At 38.6% G+C, this 22,561-nt stretch overlaps 1 protein-coding gene across 1 annotated transcript in view; it reads right to left on the bottom strand.

Moving 5' to 3' along the window:
* Positions 1 to 22,561, bottom strand: part of BMP5 (bone morphogenetic protein 5) — a 60,586-nt gene that overhangs the window by 23,284 nt on the left and 14,741 nt on the right. Inside the window, exons 2-3 of the mRNA XM_065679156.1 lie at positions 10,018 to 10,210; positions 3,327 to 3,475 (exon numbers count right to left, since the gene is read on the bottom strand). Of these exons, the coding sequence (XP_065535228.1) occupies positions 3,327 to 3,475; positions 10,018 to 10,210 (342 nt within the window). The remainder of the gene's footprint in view (positions 1 to 3,326; positions 3,476 to 10,017; positions 10,211 to 22,561) is intronic.

The following is a 22,561-nucleotide window of genomic DNA, read 5'->3' as shown; positions in this document are numbered from 1 at the left end:
CCAATTTTCTGTAGACAACACTAGGTTCTCTTCAGCAATGATATAAACAGCAAAAGTAATACTTTTGCAGTTATTCATACTCTTTCAGTAAAAGCGATGTTCAAACCGTTGCTGACTCCCAATTATAAAAATATTAAATGTCAATACAAAGGTGCCGATTCACTGGAACATGTTTTAAGTCTTAGGAGATGTGTTATATATACAGGAAACTCATTGCGTGGAGCTTTTCAAATTGTTTCTGCATCTACATTGATTTTATGCTACAATTCATCTAACACCCGCACTTCCATCAGTGTGAAAATGATCACCTCTCTTTTGAAACACTAAGTAGAGTTTTGGTGTTGAAAGGAGGGAATCAGCCAATAGGGGATGCTGCAGAATGTTGAGGAGACATTAAAAAAAAGAATAAAAAAATCCTGATCCTTAATTTACCACAGCCCCAGGGAAACAGTGCATTACATGTTGACAGCTTCCATATGTGTCATGCAAACCTTTATTCTTACTGTTCAAAATAAAATGTCCCATTAAGAGAAAAAATCTACATTTCATGCTAAAATGAGACGTATGATATCAAATACTGCCTTAAAGAAAAGAGAAAACACATTCCAATGTCATGTGGCTTTTTGTACTTTTGCAGCATTTTCAAAGGGGGGAAAATATGAATTACAATAACTAGACTTTCTTCCAGAGCTGTTTTTATCACAGTTATATTAAATAATTACAAATTCTTTTATTCCTCATGCAGACATTATTATTATTTATACACCGTATTCAGGGATGACCAAACAAATCTATCTACACAAATAATTGCATGCAAAAAGTCACTGAAAGATAAGTTTAAGAAAGATTATTGTTAATGGTGATGATAAGAATATAGCAGAACCCTGGAGTCTCAGTAGTTATTGGCAACCCCTTTCAAAGGTTTTGTATGAATAAATATAAAAATTAGTATGTGTTTACAGCGTCTGAATACCTAAAACTGGGATCCTCTGACTTAACAGAATCCCATTTGGTTTAATGATCTGTTGCAATTGGAAGGTTAACAGATCAGGTTTTATCATAAATGTCTCTCCAGTTATGAGGGCATAACTCCTTTACCTCCCATAATCTCAGTGGACAGCTGGAGGCATGAAGAAATGTTCTTCAGTCCTGTATGGCCTAAAATTCATTTGAGCCAAGGGAAGGATTTTCCGCTGATCTGAGTCAGTCCCTGAGCTTTCATTGAAAACTGGTTGGAGGGAAGGTGAGTGGGGTTCTCTGGGTTACAGACTGAGTCCACTACATACTGAGTCATGTATAAAAATTCATGTTCTGTCTGTACACAAACATGTCATTCAACGGCTGGTGTTTCTAATAGCTTCCAGAAGTAACAACAACCCAATAAAAATAATCAAAGCCTTAAGAGCAAAATTGTAAGAGCATGAAAGGATGACTTCCCTTATGCTAAGCTGAAGTGGTCCCGCACAGGTCTTCCCTATAGTTTTGAAAGCATTAGTCCCTAGAAGACCACTCTTCTTGCATGAATAAGCTGAAAAGGAAACAGAAAGTAAGGGAAGAGGGGAATTCCCTCCTCACTGGAGCAGCTGTGTTGAAAAATTTAGTGAGGTGCAGAAGGTAAAGCTGCTTGTGGCTTTGGAGTTTAAAATAGAAAATTGACTATCACCTTTCTGGTCTTGGGAGTAGGACAGGGGAAATATTTACATAAACTATTATTTTACAATTTCTTCAGTGTATTAACCTAAAGGTTTCCTTTTACCCATACAAACTTTTCTGCTGTTTACTGAATGAATATAATTTTGAGGCTAGAACCAACAAATTGCTGATTCCAAGGTTTCTTAATGAATGCCTTTGACATATATTTAATTTTCAAGAATTTCTGTATTTGAGTCTCCTGGAAAAAAAGTCAAGGATGAAGTTTATTCTGGAGCAGGAAATCTGGTGAGAAGCCAGTCCACCTAATTTGGATGCCTGATGGAGGTGTCACCTCTCCAGAATTTGAAGGGCTTAAAAATGGCCTCACAAAACCAGGCTAACAGGGCTGCTCTGCATACAGCCTAAGCTCAGGCGTGGTGCTTTTGAAGGCTGCTTGAATGCAGCAGCAACTTGCTCTACTTTGCATTGCTGCCTCCCTTTCTCACTGACTGCAGTCTGAGAATCTAGGCAGTATTAGGTGAAATGGTCATCTGCTCTGGTTCAAGCCTGCCAACTCCCTTTTTAAGCAGCACGCCTAAAGGAAGGTAGTTTTTGCATAACTCTCCAGCAGCCAGGGCACTTGCTGAAAAAGTATGAGAGGCTTTGTTCACAGCCCAGCTGAGCCTGAGGGAGAATTCAGATCAAAAACAATGAGAAAATGTAGCCAGAACAAAGAAAGAAGAAAAAAATATTAATCCTTACACCAGGGTTTCTTCTGCTACTCATTAACATTATGTCAGCTAAGGTTTAAATTAACTAGCATCATAGATCCCTTGACCTTTGACATAAAAAGCTTTTTGACAAGAAAGAGCTAAATCTGAAAGTTTGCTTGTAAAGTAGTATGGATTAAGTGAACCATCATATAAAAAACAGTATGTAAGTCTCTTTTTATTACTTTCTAAAGAAGTCTAAGTAAAGAACATTTCTTCTAAAAATATTATTTTGCATTGAGATGCATTTTCACTTTTTACTGAAGAGCATAACTGTGAATAATGTAGTAGTTCAGTAAATTTGTACTAAAAACCACACAGCTGACTTCAGTTCTGACAGTGTTCTTTCTAGTTTTCAGGCAATTAAAATCCTCAAGATTTCAAACTTTTAACCCATTTCAAGATAAAAAATTTAGATTTTTTTTTATTTTTTCCCCCAAATTATAGATAACCAATTCCCATATTACCCAATTGTTAAACTTTCTCCAACAACAGTACCACTGGCCATGAGATCCTTCCTGAACTGTCCCGAGGTTTTTTTACAGCTCTGTCTGTGATTCAGACCAGAAAGTTATTTGAAACTTTCTAAAACAAAAATTCTGCAAATCTCCTTGAATTTCCTGAATTATCAGTGGAAGAACATTAAAATGAAACTTCATTTTTCTATGCAATAGATATTATCCAAAACTTCATTTAATTTAATTTGATTCAGTTAGCCTTATAATTGCCACACCGTACAGAATTAAAAGTAATAGAAAGTTTGCACACTATAGCTAAGGCAAAATAAGACTTGTGTTCTTTGCTTATAAATTCTCTGTAAACTGTCACTCAGACAAGTTAAAAAAACCCCACCCATCCGTAAGAGGTTCTAGGAAGAGATGACAAGAGCATATACAGCTTTATGATCTACAGTTATGATCTTACCGTCCCCAGTTTCAGCGCAGAGTTGCAAGCCCAGATTGTTCTGTGGGTTAATCACCCAGTGATTGCTGGTCACAGTGATGTCAAACACAAACCAGCCCACATCAGAAGCTTGAGCCTTTCTTGTATCTAACAGGAACAAGTCTGCATCCCTAAGTTAAAGAAAATAGAGTTAAGGTTTTCAAATATTATTATTTTTTGTCCTTAATTTCCTTGCTGACAATAACTTCCTGGAGTCCAGATGAATAATCCTTTGACATGCTCAGTAAGCTTAAAGGTCTTTTTCAACCTAAAAGATTATATGGTTTTAAGATTCTATGGCATACCCTCACGACACAGTACAGCATGTGCTGTAGCTAACATGTAATTGTTAAGTACAATACAGGTATTTCCCATGAGAGGCCTTTCTGAAATGAGCGTCAGCGTGTAAAAACTGCAGCTCTGGAAAATCCAGCTTCCTGATATAAATACAAAAAATATTAATTGAGGCTGTGTATAAAGCATTGATCTTTCAGCATTAGAATGTCTCAGGACAGGTCAATTTTTATAAGCCGTTCAGTGTAAAAGACAAAAATGTCAAAGTCATGTTCCATTTTCAGCTAAAATTCAAAGGGATAGCATTGCTAAAAAAAATCTGTTATTAATAACATACGACAGAAGCTATATCATGACAAAGCATGAATACAGTTCAGACAGTTTCATGTTAGTACAGATGTTTAGAAAATAAGACTCTGTATCAAAGTAGAAATTTTATACCTATTCAATAATGCAATTATTACATTTTAACCCTCAGCTCCCCAGAATATTCTGAAATTTGTTCCCATGAAATATTCCAATAATTCAGAAGGACTGCTCAGGGGAGTTAGTATAATCACGTTACTAAATGTTTAGCATGGATCATTTATTTGTTCTGTTTTCACATATCTCCTCATACAATTGGTTCCAGAACCACATCTGTAGTACAAATAATTTACTACAATGACCGCACTAAGCCCAAGATATTTAACTCTCATCAGTTACAGTTTACATGTTTCTACAAAGCAGCATGCATTATTAAAAACTGTTTTCAACATTTAGCTTTTTTAACCGAAATCTAGAGTTATAGAAACCTATTTCTTTTCTGCCATAAATAATAATCAAAGCAATAATATGCAAGAAAAAGTATTATATTCAAAATGTTGACAGTCCATGTCAACTAGAGACAGACTTGGCTTGTACAGACCTCAGAATAGTATTGTTACCTTACAGAGAGAATGAATGTATGCTTAAAGAGGTAAGACAGAAATAATAAGTTTTGCATATAAAAAGTGGTTTTAATTTACAACGGTCCTGTCACTGTATTTTTATGCTGCTTAATCACAACAATTGTAGGAAGTTACTGTCTTAGCTAGACTAAACACTGTAAATGCACCTAGAAGGTCTGACGCTGAAAGAAACTTCTCATGTAGCTCTTAAAAGTGTGGTTGTTCAACACTCAGGTACATAAAACCAAATGAGCTACGACAAGCCTATATTTACTTACATGTGAGAAGTAGCTGCAGAGTTGGGTTACAGAGCTCAGAAAATATAACCGAGTTGGGTTTTGTTTTGTTTGGGTTTTGTTTTAAGAAAATCAAAAGGGCTTTCTTTCAAGTTGCCTTTTTCCTTCTGTTAAAGGATAATCTTTTGGTGGGCTCTTACCACTTCCATTCTAGTAGAACTATGTTGATGACCACACAAGAAGAAAACATACGTTCTCCCTCTGGAGCTAATATGAAAACAGTCTTACAATTCAAAGGAGCCTGACCTGCTATGCTAGCAACTGAACAAATTAACAACGTACCACAAGTTCATAAATAGTACTCTCTGGAGTCATAAATGCCAACTTTTTTCTCTAATAAGCAGTTTTATCAGAACTTTAAAGCTGAAAAGTTTAATTCTGAATGTGACACTTTTTAAAATGCTTATTTATAAATATTTCTTGTATCTATTAGTAGATTTAATAAAAAACTGCAAAATTATTTGGAATATAAAATAGTACAGTATCACAGTGTTATAATTTCACGTTTTTCTTGTCTCCTCCTAGCATACATAATTGTTTTCCCATATGGATTCTTTCAGGTATAGCCTTTACTGGAGTGGATACAAAATATTCTCAAAAGTCAGGATGCACAATGTCTCATATGCCAAATCGGAATAATGCGCTACTAATGGCGCAGTCCAGAAACCACTATAAAGGACAAGTTTTCCCTGTCGATCTCTTCTTAATGTGACTTTATTACTTTGTACTGTAGCAGACACTCACACCAAAGTGTCTTTGGCATTGATATGTCAATCTTGTTGTCTACCTTCCTAGAAACATAGTGACCTAGCTAAGGCAATACACTAAAAGAGTCAGATAGTTCTTACCTATTAACTCAGCAAATGAAACAAAAATTAGTTGTGAGTACCTAAAGAAAACTAGAACCGATTCTTGAGAATGCATATTAGAATAAAGAAAATTTTTCCAGTGTTCATACTTTAGCCCACAGAACAGCAATTTGCTAGAGAAATTCAAACTATTTGTCAGGGAAAAAATATTAAATTCACAATTGATACAAACATGGGGTGAAAACCTGATCCCTGAGGTCAGGATTCCCTGATTAGCTGGTGTTATTCACTCAAATTTTTCATCACATTTTGTGATGTTTTTAATTTTAAATTTCTCCTTTATTCTGTGAAAAGAAAATGATCACTCTTAAAATAAAAAACAGCTGCAAAATTTTGGCTCTAATTTTAAAAAATATTTCTATTTAAAAAATAGCCTACAGCACATAATAAAAAAGTAAGGCATTATGTCGTAAATAGCCTGAAATGCAACAGTGAACACATTCAGGCAAAATACAGCTGATTGGCTTTGCCTTAATGGAGGCTGTTTATGTTTAGTGATCTCAGTCGGGTCCCAAATGGCCAGTTGTCTACAGCAGAAATGCTACCACAGTCAAGAATTCCACCATAGAGGCTCTGGGCAGGATGTCTAAGAAGCTCTACATCTCCTGGGTCACTTAAGAAAGTAAAGGTGGAATAAACCATCTATATATATTGAAACCCAGGGAAGGCTTTGACCAGATCAAGTCACAATTACTATGTAATAGGCCATCCCCACGATGCTGCTTCACCTCTTGCCTCATTCCAGAAAGCTGCTTTAGTATCTTAATGTCACTTGAGGATTCCCTAATGTGGGAAGAATCCTTGGGGTTCAGTTAAATTAGTGGCTAGCTGCCACCAGATCATGAACAAGGATTTGGCCTGTTGGACTGTGTTACTTTCGTCATGAGAAAAGATCTGGGTAGGAGTACATTGGCAGGGCTGCATAGGAAAGTTTGCCTTGCCATAAGCTGTGCTTTACATGTTTCCTCAGAACAAATAGAAAATCCTGAAGACTGTATTTTCAACTTCAGCCACATCCAATACACACACTTCAGTGGCCATGCTACCGCAGAGACAGAAAAATGTCCAAGACTACAACATAATCCTTAGTCTGCAACTCAGAAACACTAAACACTGATCACTCCTTGCCTGAAAACATAGCAGAACCCTATCAGACACCCATGTTTCCTCTTCAAAGCAAAGAAGGGTGGATGAGTAGGGCCAAACCTGGTAGTTTTGCTGTGGTATGGCACTAGTAAGGAGGGTGGCACATCAGAGAATCACAGAATGGTTTGGGTTGGAAAGGACCTTAAAGATCATCCAGTTCCAGCCCTTCTGTGAGCACCCACACCTTCCACTAGACCAGGTTGCTCAAAGTCCCTTTCAAATTGGCCTTGAACACTTCCAAGAATGGGACATCCACGGTTTCTCTAGGCAACCACCTCTGGCCTCACCACCCTTCTCTTACCCTCACATTCTGCAGTTTCAGCTGCTGAATTTTTTTTACCTAAAATGTCATGTGTGTCTGTAGGGGAAACCTGAGGTGTAAAAGTCAAGAATAACATAAATAAGTCTGGGCCCTGAAGAAAAAACTGTAGCTCTATTAAAAAAAAAAAAAAACAAACTAATGAAAAAAAACCTTGGGAAAAAAAAAAAAAAAAGAAAAAGGTAAAATATTCTTGGGAGCTCTTCAGTCTGGTGTCCAGAAGCTTGTGGGAAGAGCTCTTTGTTTCGAATTTGAACCGTGAAGAGCTTGTGGTCTCCCATCCTGTCCCATGAAGACATTTGCCTCTATATACTCCATGTATGAGAGACTCTCAGACTCAAAAACAGGAGGGAAACACTTTTTTTATATCTGACATTTTCTGTAGCTCTACTGGTGAAATTGAATGAGTGGCATGTCCCCTATCTAGCATCATGCTTCCACTAGAGGACATGGGTCTTTTACGTTTATAAATGAAAATATAAAACATTTTTAAATTCATGTTTATGTATTGGAAGAAATCAAGAGTGTTTTAATGGTTTCTCAGGGACAGTTGTCATTTTAACAAGTGAGAAAATATTAAACTGTGATCTTGCTTCAGAGTAGTAAGCAGGTATGCTTTCTCTGACAGATAATAGAAACTACCTATTGTGAAAAATAAAAAAAAAAAAAAAAGGAAAAGATACATCAAATGGGTTAGAAAAACTAACTTTCCCATTAGTGCTTTAAAAAAATCTGTCAAGTTTTCAGGTGAAGAGCTTTCATCACCCTAGCCTTGGTCTGTGTTCTTTAAAAAGATATGTTTTATTCCCTCTTGCTTCGTTCCTTCCTCCAAGAAGTTTCTTTTAGAACTTATATCAAAAGAATTTTTGCAAGCTGAAGAAAGAGATTAAAATATCCCACAGTTATCTTCATCCCTAAATTTACCAAGAACACAGAAAGTATTCTGGAAGGAGAGCACTTTCCCTTCTATTGGTTCTGCTCCGCTGATATAAAATGACTCCCTGTTTATGGCCATAAATATTTTAATGCTTGATGTTCAGAGGTCTCACCTGAAGATACAAGCTCATCTTTCTGTGGGAAGAAAATATATTTGAACTCTGGCACAGCCTTCAAACTAACTGGTGATGAGGCTTTTCTTTTTTTTCTCCAGAATACTCTGCAAGTTTAGACTGCCATTTCCTTTGCTTTTGTTAAACATGCCCAAGATAGAAATGTTTTATCTGTTCCAACAGGAGGGAGAGTTTTTGTTATTTCATAGAATCATAGAATAGTTAGGGTTGGGAAGGACCTCAAGATCATCTAGTTCCAACCCCCCTGCCATAGGCAGGGACACCTCACACTAAACCATACCACACAAGGCTTCTTCCAACCTGGCCTTGAACACTGCCAGGGATGGAGCACTCACAACCTCCCTGGGCAACCTATTCCAGTGCCTCACCACCTTCACAGTAAAGAATTTCTTCCTTTATCCAATCTAAACTCCCCCTGTTTAGTTTTAACCCGTTACCCGTTGTCCTATCACTAAAGTCCCTAATGAACAGTCCATCCCCAGCATCGCTATAGCCCACATTCAGACACAGGAAGGCTGCTATGAGGTCTCCACGCAGCCTTCTCTTCTCCAGCCTGAACAGCCACAACTTTCTTCATACGGGAGGTGCTCCAGTCTCCTGATCATCCTCGTGGCCTTCCTCTGGACTTGTTCCAGCAGTTCCATGTCCTTTTTATGTTGAGGACACCAGAACTGCACACAATACTCCAGGTGAGGTCTCACAAGAGCAGAGTAGAGGGGCAGGATCACCACCTTGGACCTGCTGGTTACTCTCCTTTTGATGCAGCCTACGATACAGTTGGCTTTCTCGGCTGCGAGCACAAAAAGCCAAAAACCAAAACCTTCCCCCCCCACTTTTCTGACAAAAAACGTAAGCCAATCTAATTTCAAAACACAGACTTTGGGTGTATGTAGCTTTTTTTAAGATGTATCTTGGAATTGCTACTAGTTTTCAATGGAAATTTCCAGGTATTTTGTTATCTTGCTTAGCAAAATCTAGGCATTCACTCAGGTCTTGTAGAGTCATGGAAATACATCACACACAGAGTTCTGCAAACTCAGATTCAGAGATTTGCTCATATGTAACATCATATGTGGCTCTTAGGGTCATGGTTTAGTGGTGGGCTTGGCAGTGTTAGGTTTATGGTTGGACTCAATGATGTTAAACATCTTTTCCAATCTAAACAATTCTATGATTTATTTCAATTTTCAGTTATGGTGAGCAGCATATGTGAAGTGCACATATGTCATCTTAAAGTTAGTGCATGACTTTATCTTTTAATTATATTCTTCAAAATATTAAAGCACATGCAAAAAAAAGGCATACTCCTCCAAAAGTAAACAAAATTGAATAATCTACATGCCTTTAAGGAGCTAAGTGAATCTTGGCTAATAGTACCTTAAAGTACAAATACATTATTTGCTCAGTGTCAGCACATAGTGCATTTCCCAAATCCAAAAGCTTAAACTGTGCATACGATTCCACAATTTGCTCACTGAGAACGTGAACCCTCAACCCCCCTGGTCATGGGCAGATTATTTGGTGAGATTGGGCTGTAACTCTCCATAAACCTGGAATAAATTACATTGAAGATAAATTTTATTCTTGTTCAGTATCTGTTGTCGTTGCTTAGGAATTAATGCTGCACAAGCCACATTGATAGCAATGATGCCTTGTTGAGGGTATGCTTATGATCAGTTATTGTCTCCCTACTTAAGACAGAAACATGAGATGCTATTCAGCATGTGATATGTTCATGCCAAGAAGTTACCTGTTTGGATATTCTTTGATGATCTGATATATGCTAATCTGAATGGTTTCATTCTCAAAGCGGCTGTTGCTTCGATCCTTGTATATCCGGAATTCGGCTGCTGTCACTGCCTCTCCATGCGGGATCTGAGTAAGGTCAAAGCGAAATTCTTTGTAGTGCCTTCGCTGGTGGGAGAAGTCCTTGTCGCTTTCAACTGTGAGAAAAAGAGTTGAATGTAAGTTAAAGAGGTGAAACAAATGCCCATTTCCCATGATTAATGGAGCATTCCCTGTGCTTCAGAGTAAACAAATGGGACAACATAAAAACTGTGCAAATAATAAAACCACAAGTCCAGACATACTTCCAGTTAAAGGAAATTCCACCAGACCAGTTTCTTCAGTTCAAAAGGAAAAAACCCTCAGTGGCTTTTATACAAATTCCAGAAGCTGGAGTGGAAAGAATATCAAAAAAAGCAGAAAGGGGGCATGCTGTAAAATAACTAGAAATATGGACAAGCTAAAAGCTGTGAAATGATTTAGGACTTCAATGTAAGCACATAAGCACATAAGCTTCATAAGCACAGCAGTAGTAATGTCAGAGCCATGGATGACTTTGGAAAACACTAATTGCTGCTGATAACCAGGCAGATGAGAGGAATGCTGCTCATTTTCACTTAATGTAATAAATTCTGAGCTGGTAGTATATTGTACTAGGACAATTATATATTTAAGAAGCAGTTACATCATATAAATTAACACGTTGTACTCTAATGGCATAAGCGTCATCTTGCCAGTGGTCAGATGAAGGAGACATGAGTCAGGGCTGAGTGGCTGCAGCACCCCAGCAGCAAAGGGAACACACTCGTGCCTTGAGAAGACCCCTCAAACCTGCTGTGGATGGGGAGATGTAGCTCCCATTGCTTCTGACGCTGCCTTTAAAATAGAAAAGTTAACCCAGTCATTGCTTAGTTCACAATTGCACAGAATTTTAAGGGGGAATAAACAGGGGATTTTAGTTTATTTAGTTTATTAAACTTCCATAAATTAATTATTTAAGTTTACAGCTGATCTGGGGCTAATTCCACTGTCTGCTGCAGTTCTGACCCTTAACTGGGAGACTTGTGCAAGTGAATGTGTGTTTTGATGTGGCAAGGGAAACTAGAGGCCACAGTACTGGCTGATTAGTAACCCCATTTTATGGGATTAATACTTCAGATTTTACAGATGTAGAAAGGAAAATGATCAATGGTTTCCACTGCCACAGTGTAATGTATCACTGACCTATGAAGAAGCTGTGCTCTGTGAGAAGAAAGAAATTCTCACTTCTGGAGAAGTTCTTCCTGCCTTGTCCAATAGCTGGTTTATCTTACTAATGGTGGACAAAGCGTAGAACACTCCAAGCTGGGATTCATTTTGGATAACCAGCTAAACCTTTATGACTGCACCCAGCTCCCCTACATGCTCCCTCCTATAAGCACTGCTCATTTTGTTGCATTAACAGTCTGCAAACCTGAGAGAACAATGCCAGGTCTGAGAAAGCACATATTTAAATTACTAAATGTTACATGTATAAACACAAAAATGTGTATGTTATTACAATATATGTGTATATTTATACTTACATGTTCATGTATATGTGTACAAGCAATTTTGTCTACATACACAGTGTGTATGTGCTTGTGCATATGACTATATATATTTACACAAGTGTATTATAATGTGTATGCGGTCTTACAAACTAAAAATGCATTGAAAGAAAAAAATACATTTTGTGCTTGCCATATAAGGGTACAGTTACAGACATAATAAAGTGAAAGCTATTGAAGGAAAAGTATTTACGTTATTTTCAGAGCAGTAGTTACTAGTTCAGTCACCTGTGGCCATGTAGCTAGTCAGTTACAGTGTACTTCCCTTTCAGCCTTTCAAAAATGTAAACTATCCTTGCTTTCACTATCATACATTTAAAAAAAAATTGCAAATCTATGTTGCCTTTAAGAACTACCAAAAAAAAAAAAAAAAGGAAGAAATATATAGGATATAAGAACACTTCATCTTCAGCGAAAATGGACTTTCTCCTGGCTGACAAAAGGAAAATTGTCTGCTAACTGTGAGGTTTACTTGGCTCAAGTGTGTATTTAGCTTACATGGGTTTGCCATCCTACACTATGTAGAAAAAGTATGGCAGAAGCATGTAAACTGGCTGCTCTGTACCTGAAGATGAATGGGCTGCTACTGAAGAGAAACAGGATACAGTCTATTTAGCAGCTCCCCTGCTCGGTTCTAAACTGTGACATATATACGGAGATCTGTCGAGGTTTGGGGGCTGTTTGCTTTCTCTTTTTTTTTTTTTTTTTTTTTTAATGTCCATGTAAAGCCTTTCATTTTGGAGAGAACTTGGCAGAGATTAGCATATGCAAATGCACTGAACCAGGGAGGACTTTTTCTGGTACAAAGAGTCTGCTGCAAGTTTCTAAGGTTATAACTGAGCATTTTAAAGCTGACATGGAACAGATAGGTCAATAGCTTTCAAATGAAAAAATCTATTAAAAGCGGACCTTTAAAAGCAACCCCTTCTGACAGCTTTGGTTAGTATTTATTCAACAACTATTTACCAACACTCATGGGTAACTAAGCACTATTCACTATGAGTAAGCTTTGGAGAATTAGACGCTGAATAAAAGGTTTAAATGCCAGTACTCTCAGCCTGTTTATTTTTTATTTGGGTTTGAGGTTTTCTTTTGTCTAGTTTCTTACAAGTACATTGTAATTAGTAACATTAGTTTGGAACCAGCAGTTCTGTCCATGTCTGTTATAGTTTGGACAGAAATCTCTACAATACTTTGTGATAGCTTTGATGGGGTTCTCTCAGGACCACTCACAACTGCTGAAAAAATGCTTCCTGATGGGCCCAAAATTATTACAGCTCAAACAGATAGTACTTATCCGTGTTTCCCTGTATCCCCAAGGAAGAGACAGCACTGCCATTTGAAAATGACAATAGTTCAAAATTCCCTTGGGCAAGACAGATTTTACAGGCAGGCTAGGACTTGGGAGTGGCAACAGCCTGCAGAAATGAAGGGCTGTAGGAAACAGACACTAACCACCACAGAGAACTGAATGGGGAGGTGCCACTCTCCACAGTGAAGCCAGAATCTCTAACTGCAAATTTCTGTCTGCCAATGTAAAAAACAAAATCAGTTTTTATAAATGTAGACAAGTTAAGATCTCACATTATAGACTGTTAAAAAAAGCAGTGATGGTGATGTTACAGTAATCACAGAATCACAGAATCACAGAATCCCAAGGGTTGGAAGGGACCTCAGAAGATCATCTAGTCCAACCCCCCTGCAAGAGCAGGGTAACCTACAGTACATCACACAGGAACTTGTCCAGGCGGGCCTTGAATATCTCCAGTGTAGGAGACTCCACAACCCCCCTGGGCAACCTGTTCCAGTGCTCTGTCACTCTTACAGTAAAGAAGTTCTTCCTGATGTTAACGTGGAACTTCCTGTGTTCCAGTTTACACCCATTGCCATGGCTAATGGCTAGAATGATAGCCAAGTTATAAAAGAGAAATGTTATTTCACGATATTGAGTATTTTGATATACAAATACTACACAACTCTTGATCACTTCTGCGACCAATAAATGCCTTGTCAGGGAAAACTGTGAATGCTCAGCAGGATATGTCTCAGGTCCTTTGTCCTGCTGAAAGGGTATGAAATGTAAGGGACACCATGCCTCAAATATTTTTATTTCCCATACAAGAACTTTTTAACACTGGCAGCCAAAAAAATACAGGTCAAGATTTTTAAGGATTCAGTTCTTCCAGAGTGTTCTCATGTCATTCCAGCTCTGCTCAGTTCATCTGCCAAAATTCATCTCTGTAGGACCGATCACAGCATCTAAAAACTGGTAGACCAGAAAAATCTGGAAATCCTTTTTCAGCCATTGGAGGAATATAAATTTTTAGGTAAAAAAAGAATTATCTTCATTTGCTCTCATTGATTAGGACTCTTAGCATCATCTTTCTAAAATGTTGTTCTTTATACCACCTGAAACTAATATATGCAGCACTATGGTTACCTCAGACAAATCGTGGCTCAAGGGAGTATCACAAACACCTGTGTGTAAAATGGGAAAGAATTATATTTTCCACCAATGTGGCAAACTGATGAAATATTCATGTTGTAGTAACCCTAAGCCCAACTCTAAGAAGAATGAAGACAAAACTACCTCAAAAACATGCTTTGGAAAAGGAGCCTTTTTACATCAAGAAAAAATATCATGCACTATTTTTTATTAATGAAAGTGCTTGTCTTCTGGAAAAAAATACAAAGCACATATGTGGATGGACAGTATACTTAGTAATGAGTATTGTACCAGTTCATCTATAAATATCTGATTAAATGTTGACTGAGCTTAAAAACATTAAGAAGTGCTGGCAATAAGTTTAGGTCATAGTGCGTGAAGGACTATCAGTCATGCTCTTTCATTAGTGATTAGCTCCCCACTGACATGTGCTTTGCTTTTCCTGAAGAGGTTGGTATGTGGTGACACAGGGAAAGTGAAAGCTTCTTTGGCAAACCAGGGAACAAACTAAAGATATGTTGTAATAAGCTGATTTTACAGTGTAAGATCCCAGGATTCACAAATAGTGAAGCCTCAGTAATCAAGTTAATGTCACAGTTTAACTACTAAACGGTTTGACAAGGCAAAACAGAGGGTCTTAACAGACCACACTCAGGGGCCATTTACACTAATCTCACTGAATTTCACTGTTTGACTCTGAATTCTTTGTATAAGCACTAAGTAAACTAGTCAGTTTTAATCACTTCAAGGTGATAAAGGTTACAGTAAGCTGATACACTACAAACGACAGTCATTTACATCTTGAATATAATGAAATGATAGTTTATCTACAGTGAACACTTGTGGTTATCTGACAAAAACAGGTCAAAGGTTCCAGGCGTATTCTTCTGAAATTACTCAGTGCTGCCTCTAATGACTGATAATTGAAAGCAGAGGCTGGAAATATCAAATGTGGTAGGTGACAGATAAGCAACAGATTAATGCAAGTACTATGTTACAGGACACTAAAAGGTCAGAGGCCCTAGGAATTAGCTATTGTGCTACTGTGAAAAGACAGACACCGAATAGCTGTTTACCTCATTCTTGCTCTTCTCTCCAACATTCAAATTCTAGAAACACATTCTCTTCACTATTGAACAATTGAAAATAACTCTTTTTTTTTTTTACAAAATAAGGCAGCAAATGTTTTGTAGAGCATGTGGATAGTAAAAAATAGGTGATCCTTGAGCAGAACTAAGGATTTATGTTTTTTTAACAGCTGTTTGTGGTATGAATATTTTAATGAAGTGCATCAAAGAGAAGCTAAGAAGCACATTCATCAGAACATCACCCTCAGTTGAGGAGACCAGATAACAGATTTTTAAAAATGTGTTTTGAAACTTTGTAACTTTATTTAGGCTTTTACAGTATAGAAAATGAACATTAGCTACTTAGCCTAAGCTTAGCAAGTATCTCTTTCATCTTTTTACTCTAGAAGTCCCCAAAACACAAAATCTAATTCAAAGTTTTCTTGAAGTAAATGACAGCCTTTTCATTCTTCCCTCTGGCCTTTGAATGAGAACCGCAATCTTCTTAAAAAGCTTTTAAATCAAGTGGATTTTTAAAGTCCAGATGTGATGAAAAATACTTTGCCAAAGTCATTATTAAAAAAAAAAAATAAAAGCAGACAATATAAATACTTGGGTAAGCACTACTGCTTTGGTAGGTTTAATCTGGTTCACAGAATGATAAGAATCCTGATCTGGACTCAGGAAATCTATTTTCAGTTAGGCATTGAAATTGATAAAAATAGTTGCCTGTCCTTAAAGGATTGTTTCAGACACCAGAGATGACTGCTTGATACAGTCAGTGGAGAGACACTTCTGTTTGTTAAAGGTCAACTGTCTTGCACCATACAGTAAGAAGAACAGAGTTTATCTACGTTTCCTCTTTACTCATCTGCAGCTTCAGAGAACAGGACTAAGAGATAGCTCTTGCTTGGTCAAAGGACATTTCAAATCTTATCATCTGCTCTCAATGACCGTATCCTGATGCCAGGATGCTGAGTAGCCCAGCAGTGTGACATCCTGGGGCACTGAACAGAAGAAATGCAGGGGTTGGGGGTCAAAATTAAATAAAATGAGCTTCTGTTCCCATCTCTCCCTTTTTTTCTTTTTTTTTTTTTTATTCATTTAACATTAGGCACTTACTAGATAACAATTCAGCTGAGTATTTTAATTACAAAGCTTCAGAGTCATACACTCACTTGCTTGTTCTCCTTTTAGTTCCAAGTCTTCTGCATTTCTTTTGACTCATTTTCATCATCAGCATGAGGCGGGGCTGCCGCCCCCATGCATATTCTGTAGCCAGTAGTAAGGGGGTGTAGGTGATCTACTCTTAGTAACCCTCCCCTTCCCTACCCATCTCCCTCCCCTGGCTGAGGTGGGGGGTTGCACAAGCTTACATTGCACAAGCTTCAGTCATGTCTGCCCATGTGTCTTGGGGATATTCAGAATCCACCTTCTGAACTGAGATCTTTTGTGAACTCATCTCTGATCAAAGTGGATCAGCCTGTAATCAAAGCCCAAGAGCAGACATATAAGGATCCAACAGAAAACCCTGGCCTTTCTAAGCTCTGCAGTGGGAACATGCTGCCACCCAGGAGCCAGATGCCAGCTATGCCCCACTCTTACACTGGTATTATATGGCAACAGTAAGCAGACCTGTTGGAGGTGTGTCCAGGTAGAGGAACTCCTCTGCTTGGTGACAAAGCATGGGTTGATCTACATGACACCAAGTCTGCTGGGGACAGATGGGGAAGGTGGGGTTCACCTGACACAAAGGAGGAAAACAATCTTTGCACAGGAGTTCGCAGGGCTCATTGGAAGAGCTTTAAACTAGACTTGAAGTGGGGAAAGGGATAAAACCAGGCTTGCTAAAGATAAGCCTGGAGCAGCATGCCAGTGTTTGAGGAAGGGTGCGTTAGCGTTCATGTGTTAGAAACAGCAAAGCACCTGAGAATGGTCATGAAGGAACTGGGGCTTGTGTCCTCCCCCCCCATCCCCTGAAAGGTGACATAATCAATAGACCAACTGAAGTGCATCTACACCAATGTATGCAGAGGGCAGCAAACAAGATAAGCTGGAAACCACTGTGCAGCAGGAAAGCCATGACATGTTTGCTATCGCAGAAAGTGGTGAGATGACGTGCACAACTGAAGTGCTGCAATGGATGGCTACAAACTCTTCAGAAGGGATAGACAAAGAAGGAGAGGTGGTGGAGCATCCCTGTGTGTTAGGGAGTATTTTGATTGTCTAGAGCTTGATGGTGGTGACAATATGGTTCAGTACTCATGAATAAGAATCAGGGGGAAAGCCAACAAGGCTTGACTAACCTGATCTCCTTCTGTGATAAGGTGGCTTGCTTAGTGGGTGAGAGAAAAGTTGTGGTTATTGTCTAGCTAGACTTCAGTAAAGCTTTAACACCATTTCCCACAGCATTCTCCTGGAGAAATTGGCTACTCACAGCTTGGGCAGGCACATACTTTGCAGGCTAAAAAACTGTCTGGATGGCCAAGCCCAAACTGTGGTGGTGACTGGAGTTAAATCCAGTTGGCTACTGGTCACAAGTGGTGTTCCCCAGGGCTCAGTACTGGGACCAGTTTTGTTTAGTATCTTTATCAATGAGGGGATCGAGTGCACCGTCAGTCAGTTTGCAGACAACACCAAGATGGGTGGGAGTGTTGATCTGCTGGAGGGTAAGAAGGTTCTGCAGAGGGATCTGCACAGGCTGGATCAATGGGCCAAGGCCAATTGTATGAGGTTTAACAAGGCAAAGTACCAAGTCCTGCATTTGAGTCACAAGAACAGAAGGAAGAGTGGCTGGAAAGCTGCCTGGTGGAAAAGGACCTGGGGATGTTGGTCAACAGCAGGCTGAACATGAGCCAACTTGTGCCCAGGTGGACAGAAGGCCAAGAAATAGTGTGGCCAGCAGAACTAGGGAAATGGTCATCATCATGTGCTTGGCACTGGTGAGGCTGCACCTCAAATACTGTGTTCAGTTCTGGGCCCTTCACTACAAGAGAGGCATTGAGTTGCTGGAGTGGGTCCAGAGAAGGGCAATGAAGCTGGTGAATGGTCTGGAAAAGAAGTCTTATGAGAAACAGCTGAGAGAACTGGGGTTATTTAGTCTGGAGAAGAGAAGGTTTAGGGGAGATTTTATTGCTCTCTGCAATTACCTGAAAGGAGGTTGTAGTGAGGTGGGTCTTGGTATCTTCTACAAGCGATAGGAAGAGAAGAAATGGCCTCAAGTTGCACCAGGAGAGGTTTATATTTGCTATTAGGAAATATTCCTTCACTGAAAGGTTTGTCAAACATTGGAACAGGCTGCCCAGGGCTGTGGTTGAGACACCATCCCTCAAGGTATTTAAAAGATATGTACATGTGGCACGTAAGGGCATGGTTTAGTGGTGGACTTGGCAGTTCTAGGTTAATATTTGAACTCTGTGATCTTCAAGGTCTTTTCCATCCTAAATGATTCTAAGATTCTACAATTCCTTAAGTAAAAAATGTAGGCAGGGATTGAAAATAAGTGTCCCCAAAATTACATTCCACACATATCCTAGCTAAACACCAAAGACCTTGTCAGAAACTTAATCAAAATTCTGTTCCCCTTCCCACTGGGGAAAACTGTTTCCCTGATCACTGAGAATTTTGCTTAATTAGGAAGGGTGAGTCAACAGAAACTTTACTTATTTTCATTGCAACAATTCTGTTTCTTAAGAACGGCTCTATTGCAGTACTGTGTATTTGAGTTTCTCTGTATTTATTATTATTAAATTGGTTGTATTTAAAGTAATTAGAGATTTATAGATGTGGGTTTGAAAAAATGATATAAATTTCTTTTACTTAAAATATACTTTCTCATTAAAACACCAAGCAGAAAGCTTGATAGGTCATACTCTGAAGCAAGTTACATGGCCGTGAATTTAGAGCTATTTCACTAAATTCTCTATTGCCAGGTCAGGTACTGACATCAATGAGCAATATCTGGCTATTTTGCTTAACTAAATTAGGAACGGTTTGAAAATTTAAATACTGTGCAGGTAGTGGCAGTTTCAATAGAAGAAAAATCATCTATTGTTTATCAAATACAGACTTTTAATGGCAGAACATCCCCTCCGTAACTGCACAGAATTACTGAAATGTATGGATTCCAAAGTAATTCAAGTCCAGATAAAGTTAACGAAGAAAAACCTTCAGCAACTCTAATGGAATCTCAAACAAGAATGAAAAGGAAAACCATTGTTAAATTATTTTTGCAAGCACATATTTGTTTCCTTTCTTTATGTCCCATAGAAGAAATATATTTCAATATCCCGTCCTTATATAAAAAAAGTTAAAATATTCATATATCTTGCCAACTCTTTTAGAATTATGTCTTCTGAGAATGACCAGGAAAGCACTGTTCTATTATTAACATTTTAAGTTCTTAATATTTTTGTGGTCAATAAGATCTGATAGATTCTTACCAATTAACAAAACAAACATTTGAAAAAGTCAAAATAGTTTGAAACACTAAATTATTATTAAGATGGATGGATGGATGGGGGTTTGGAACTAGATGATCTTGATGTCCTTTCCAACCCTAACTATTCTATGATTCTATGAAAATATGTAATTTCTGCTTTCTAATCCCCTCAGAATGTACAGGCAATGTATTTAACTTTACTAAGTCGTAGGCAGCAACTAAGTAAATAATGGAAATTACAGAAACATGGTAGAATATAAGTGAATATGTAAAAGGATAATTATTTGGGGTTTTTTTCATTAATTATTTTAACAATTACAGCTCAGTTAATAATTAAAAGATTTCATCATTCACCCTGAGCAGGAAAGAGTTCCCAGGAACTGTGTAACAGTGCCTGCCAGCAACTTTTAGAAACACAGACCTAAAGAAATCATAGAATCATAGAATAGAACCATAGAATAGTTAGGGTTGGAAAGGACCTCAAGATCATCTAGTTCCAGCCCCCTGCCATGGGCAGGGACACCTCACACTAAACCATATCACCCAAGGCTTCGTCCAACCTGGCCTTGAACACCGGCAGGGATGGAGCACTCACAACCTCCCTGGGCAATCGATTCCAGTGCCTCACCACCCTAACAGGAAAGAATTTCTTCCTTATATTCAATCTAAACTTCCCCTGTTTAAGTTTTAACCCGTTACCCCTTGTCCTGTCACTACAGTCCCTGATGAAGAGTCCCTCCCCAGCATCCCTATAGGCCCCCTTCAGATACTGGAAGGCTGCTATGCAGCCCATGCAGCCTTCTCTTCTCCAGGCTGAACAGCCACAGCTCTCTCAGCCTATCTTCATACGGGAGGTGCTCCAGTCTCCTGATCATCCTCGTGGCCCTCGTCTGGACTTGTTCCAGCAGTTCCATGTCCTTTTTATGTTGAGGACACCAGAACTGCACACAATACTCCAGGTGAGGTCTCACAAGAGCAGAGTAGAGGGGCAGGATCACCTCCTTCGACCTGCTGGTCACGCTCCTTTTGATGCAGCCCAGGATACGGTTGGCTTTCTGGGCTGCAAGCGCACACTGAAGCTGGCTCATGTTCCTTTTCTCATCGACCAGCACCCCCAAGTCCTTCTCTGCAGGGCCGCACTAAATCTCTTCTTTGCCCAATCTGTAGCCTCAACCAAAGAGGCATACTGTGCTTGGCTTTTTCATGCATAATCTCCCAGGTGTTCTGTACAGTGTGAGATTACCTATGATGCTTTCTTACTACTTCACACTAAAATATGGGATAAAATAAATGTTTTAATGAAATTGCTGGTCTTCAATTGCTAATGTTTTGTTGAAAAATTCATTGGTAAACATGTGTTGTTAATTCAATTTACTCTTCTAAGTTAAATGCACTTGCTCAACAAGTCAAAACAAGTGCTACACTGCAGCTGCTCCAAATAATTAAATGCTGGAAGGCTTTCAGTTGTTGATACAGAATAAGTGGAAAAGCAACACCCTGCATTTCTTACGTTGGTTTGATCCTGGCTAATGCAAGCCTAGGAGTAAGTAACCAGAATAAAGAGACGGAGTTTTGGAAGTGAAAAGAATTATGATAGTCTAAGTGTGGTCATTATCAAGATCCTAATATAAAAGATAGTTGACAAAGTGACTCCTCAAAATCTGTTTTTGCTTCTGCTTTCAACAGTATAATGCACTATATACTTTAACCTCCCAGATGTAAAACTTTCACTCCATTTGTTCAGCTGTAGCATGGAGCACAACAGAAGATGCATATATGTGGAGTTTTTAATTCTGTTAACAGTGGTACAATGAATCTCAGACAAACGCTCTTTCATAAATTTTAAAGTTGAAAGCCCCGCTGGTCACAGCGTCTGGGATTAACAGCAACAGGTCATATTTGAACCTATTTTGTGCTGTCAGTAGTAACATGTGCCAAAAGGGGTAAACATCCCAACCACGATGCCTCTGGCAGGAGGCAGTGAAGAAAAAAAATCACATGCCGTTTGCTATTTTAGATGTAATAAAGAACCCTGTGATTTCTCAATTGGTTTAAGTCGCCCTGTATTGAAAAGGCACTCCAATCACAAACACTTATGTTAAAAATACATACCTACTATATTTTGATTGTGTTTATTTTCACCTCTGATCAATCTTTACTTGAAAGAATCAAACAGAGAAAAGGTCACTGTGTTATGTAGTTCTGAGATAATGCATAGATGAATTAGCCAGTCCTCAGATACCTGACATTGTTAATTCAATGCTGTCTATTTTTTCTGGACTTTGGCAGAGCCAGTATATTTTGGTAGCATCTCTCAATAGACTTCCATTTTTTCTCATATTTAATTTTGTTTTTCTCTAGTCACAGGTTGTCACAAAGAAAACTAACAATTATTCCCAGGTTTCTGACTGTGTGTGAAAGTCAGGATGTCAGATCAACACAACCTCAAGGTTAACAAATGACAGAAAAAAAGATCTCTCTTGGGTTCAGCTGCAACTGAATAAGAACAAAAGTTATACCTCTGGGATCCAATGGTCAGAAAATAGGTGTAAGTTATAACTGTTTTGACACTGTAAAAGTATACAGATGGAACATAACTTCTAAGGAGGGTGAAAGGGCATATATCATCATAGGACAACTGGCAGGGGAGTAAAAGCTAAACATTAAATCCCACTCTGTCTTCTCACATCTCCTTAGTTCCTGCTCATGTTAACCCTCTGCTCACTTCCACCCAGAGGTGGCAACTCACTCCACTATTTACAGTTCACACATGTCATCTAATAAACTCCCATTTCACACTTTGGAATTTGTTGGGAAAGCTTTCATGGGAGCTGTGTCTGCATGCCAAACTGGATAGGCACTATTTTCTGCTTACCCTGTGCACACATCTGAGTATTTTAATGTTACCCAGACCCATTAACACTGACCAAACAATCCAGCTGGAACATCAATGGGGAAGGAAACCA

The sequence above is a fragment of the Lathamus discolor genome, chromosome 5, assembly GCF_037157495.1.
Source record: "Lathamus discolor isolate bLatDis1 chromosome 5, bLatDis1.hap1, whole genome shotgun sequence".
Classification (NCBI taxonomy): domain Eukaryota; kingdom Metazoa; phylum Chordata; class Aves; order Psittaciformes; family Psittacidae; genus Lathamus; species Lathamus discolor.
Note: the sequence above shows the minus strand (reverse complement) of the source record. Positions and strands in the feature narration are given on the sequence as shown.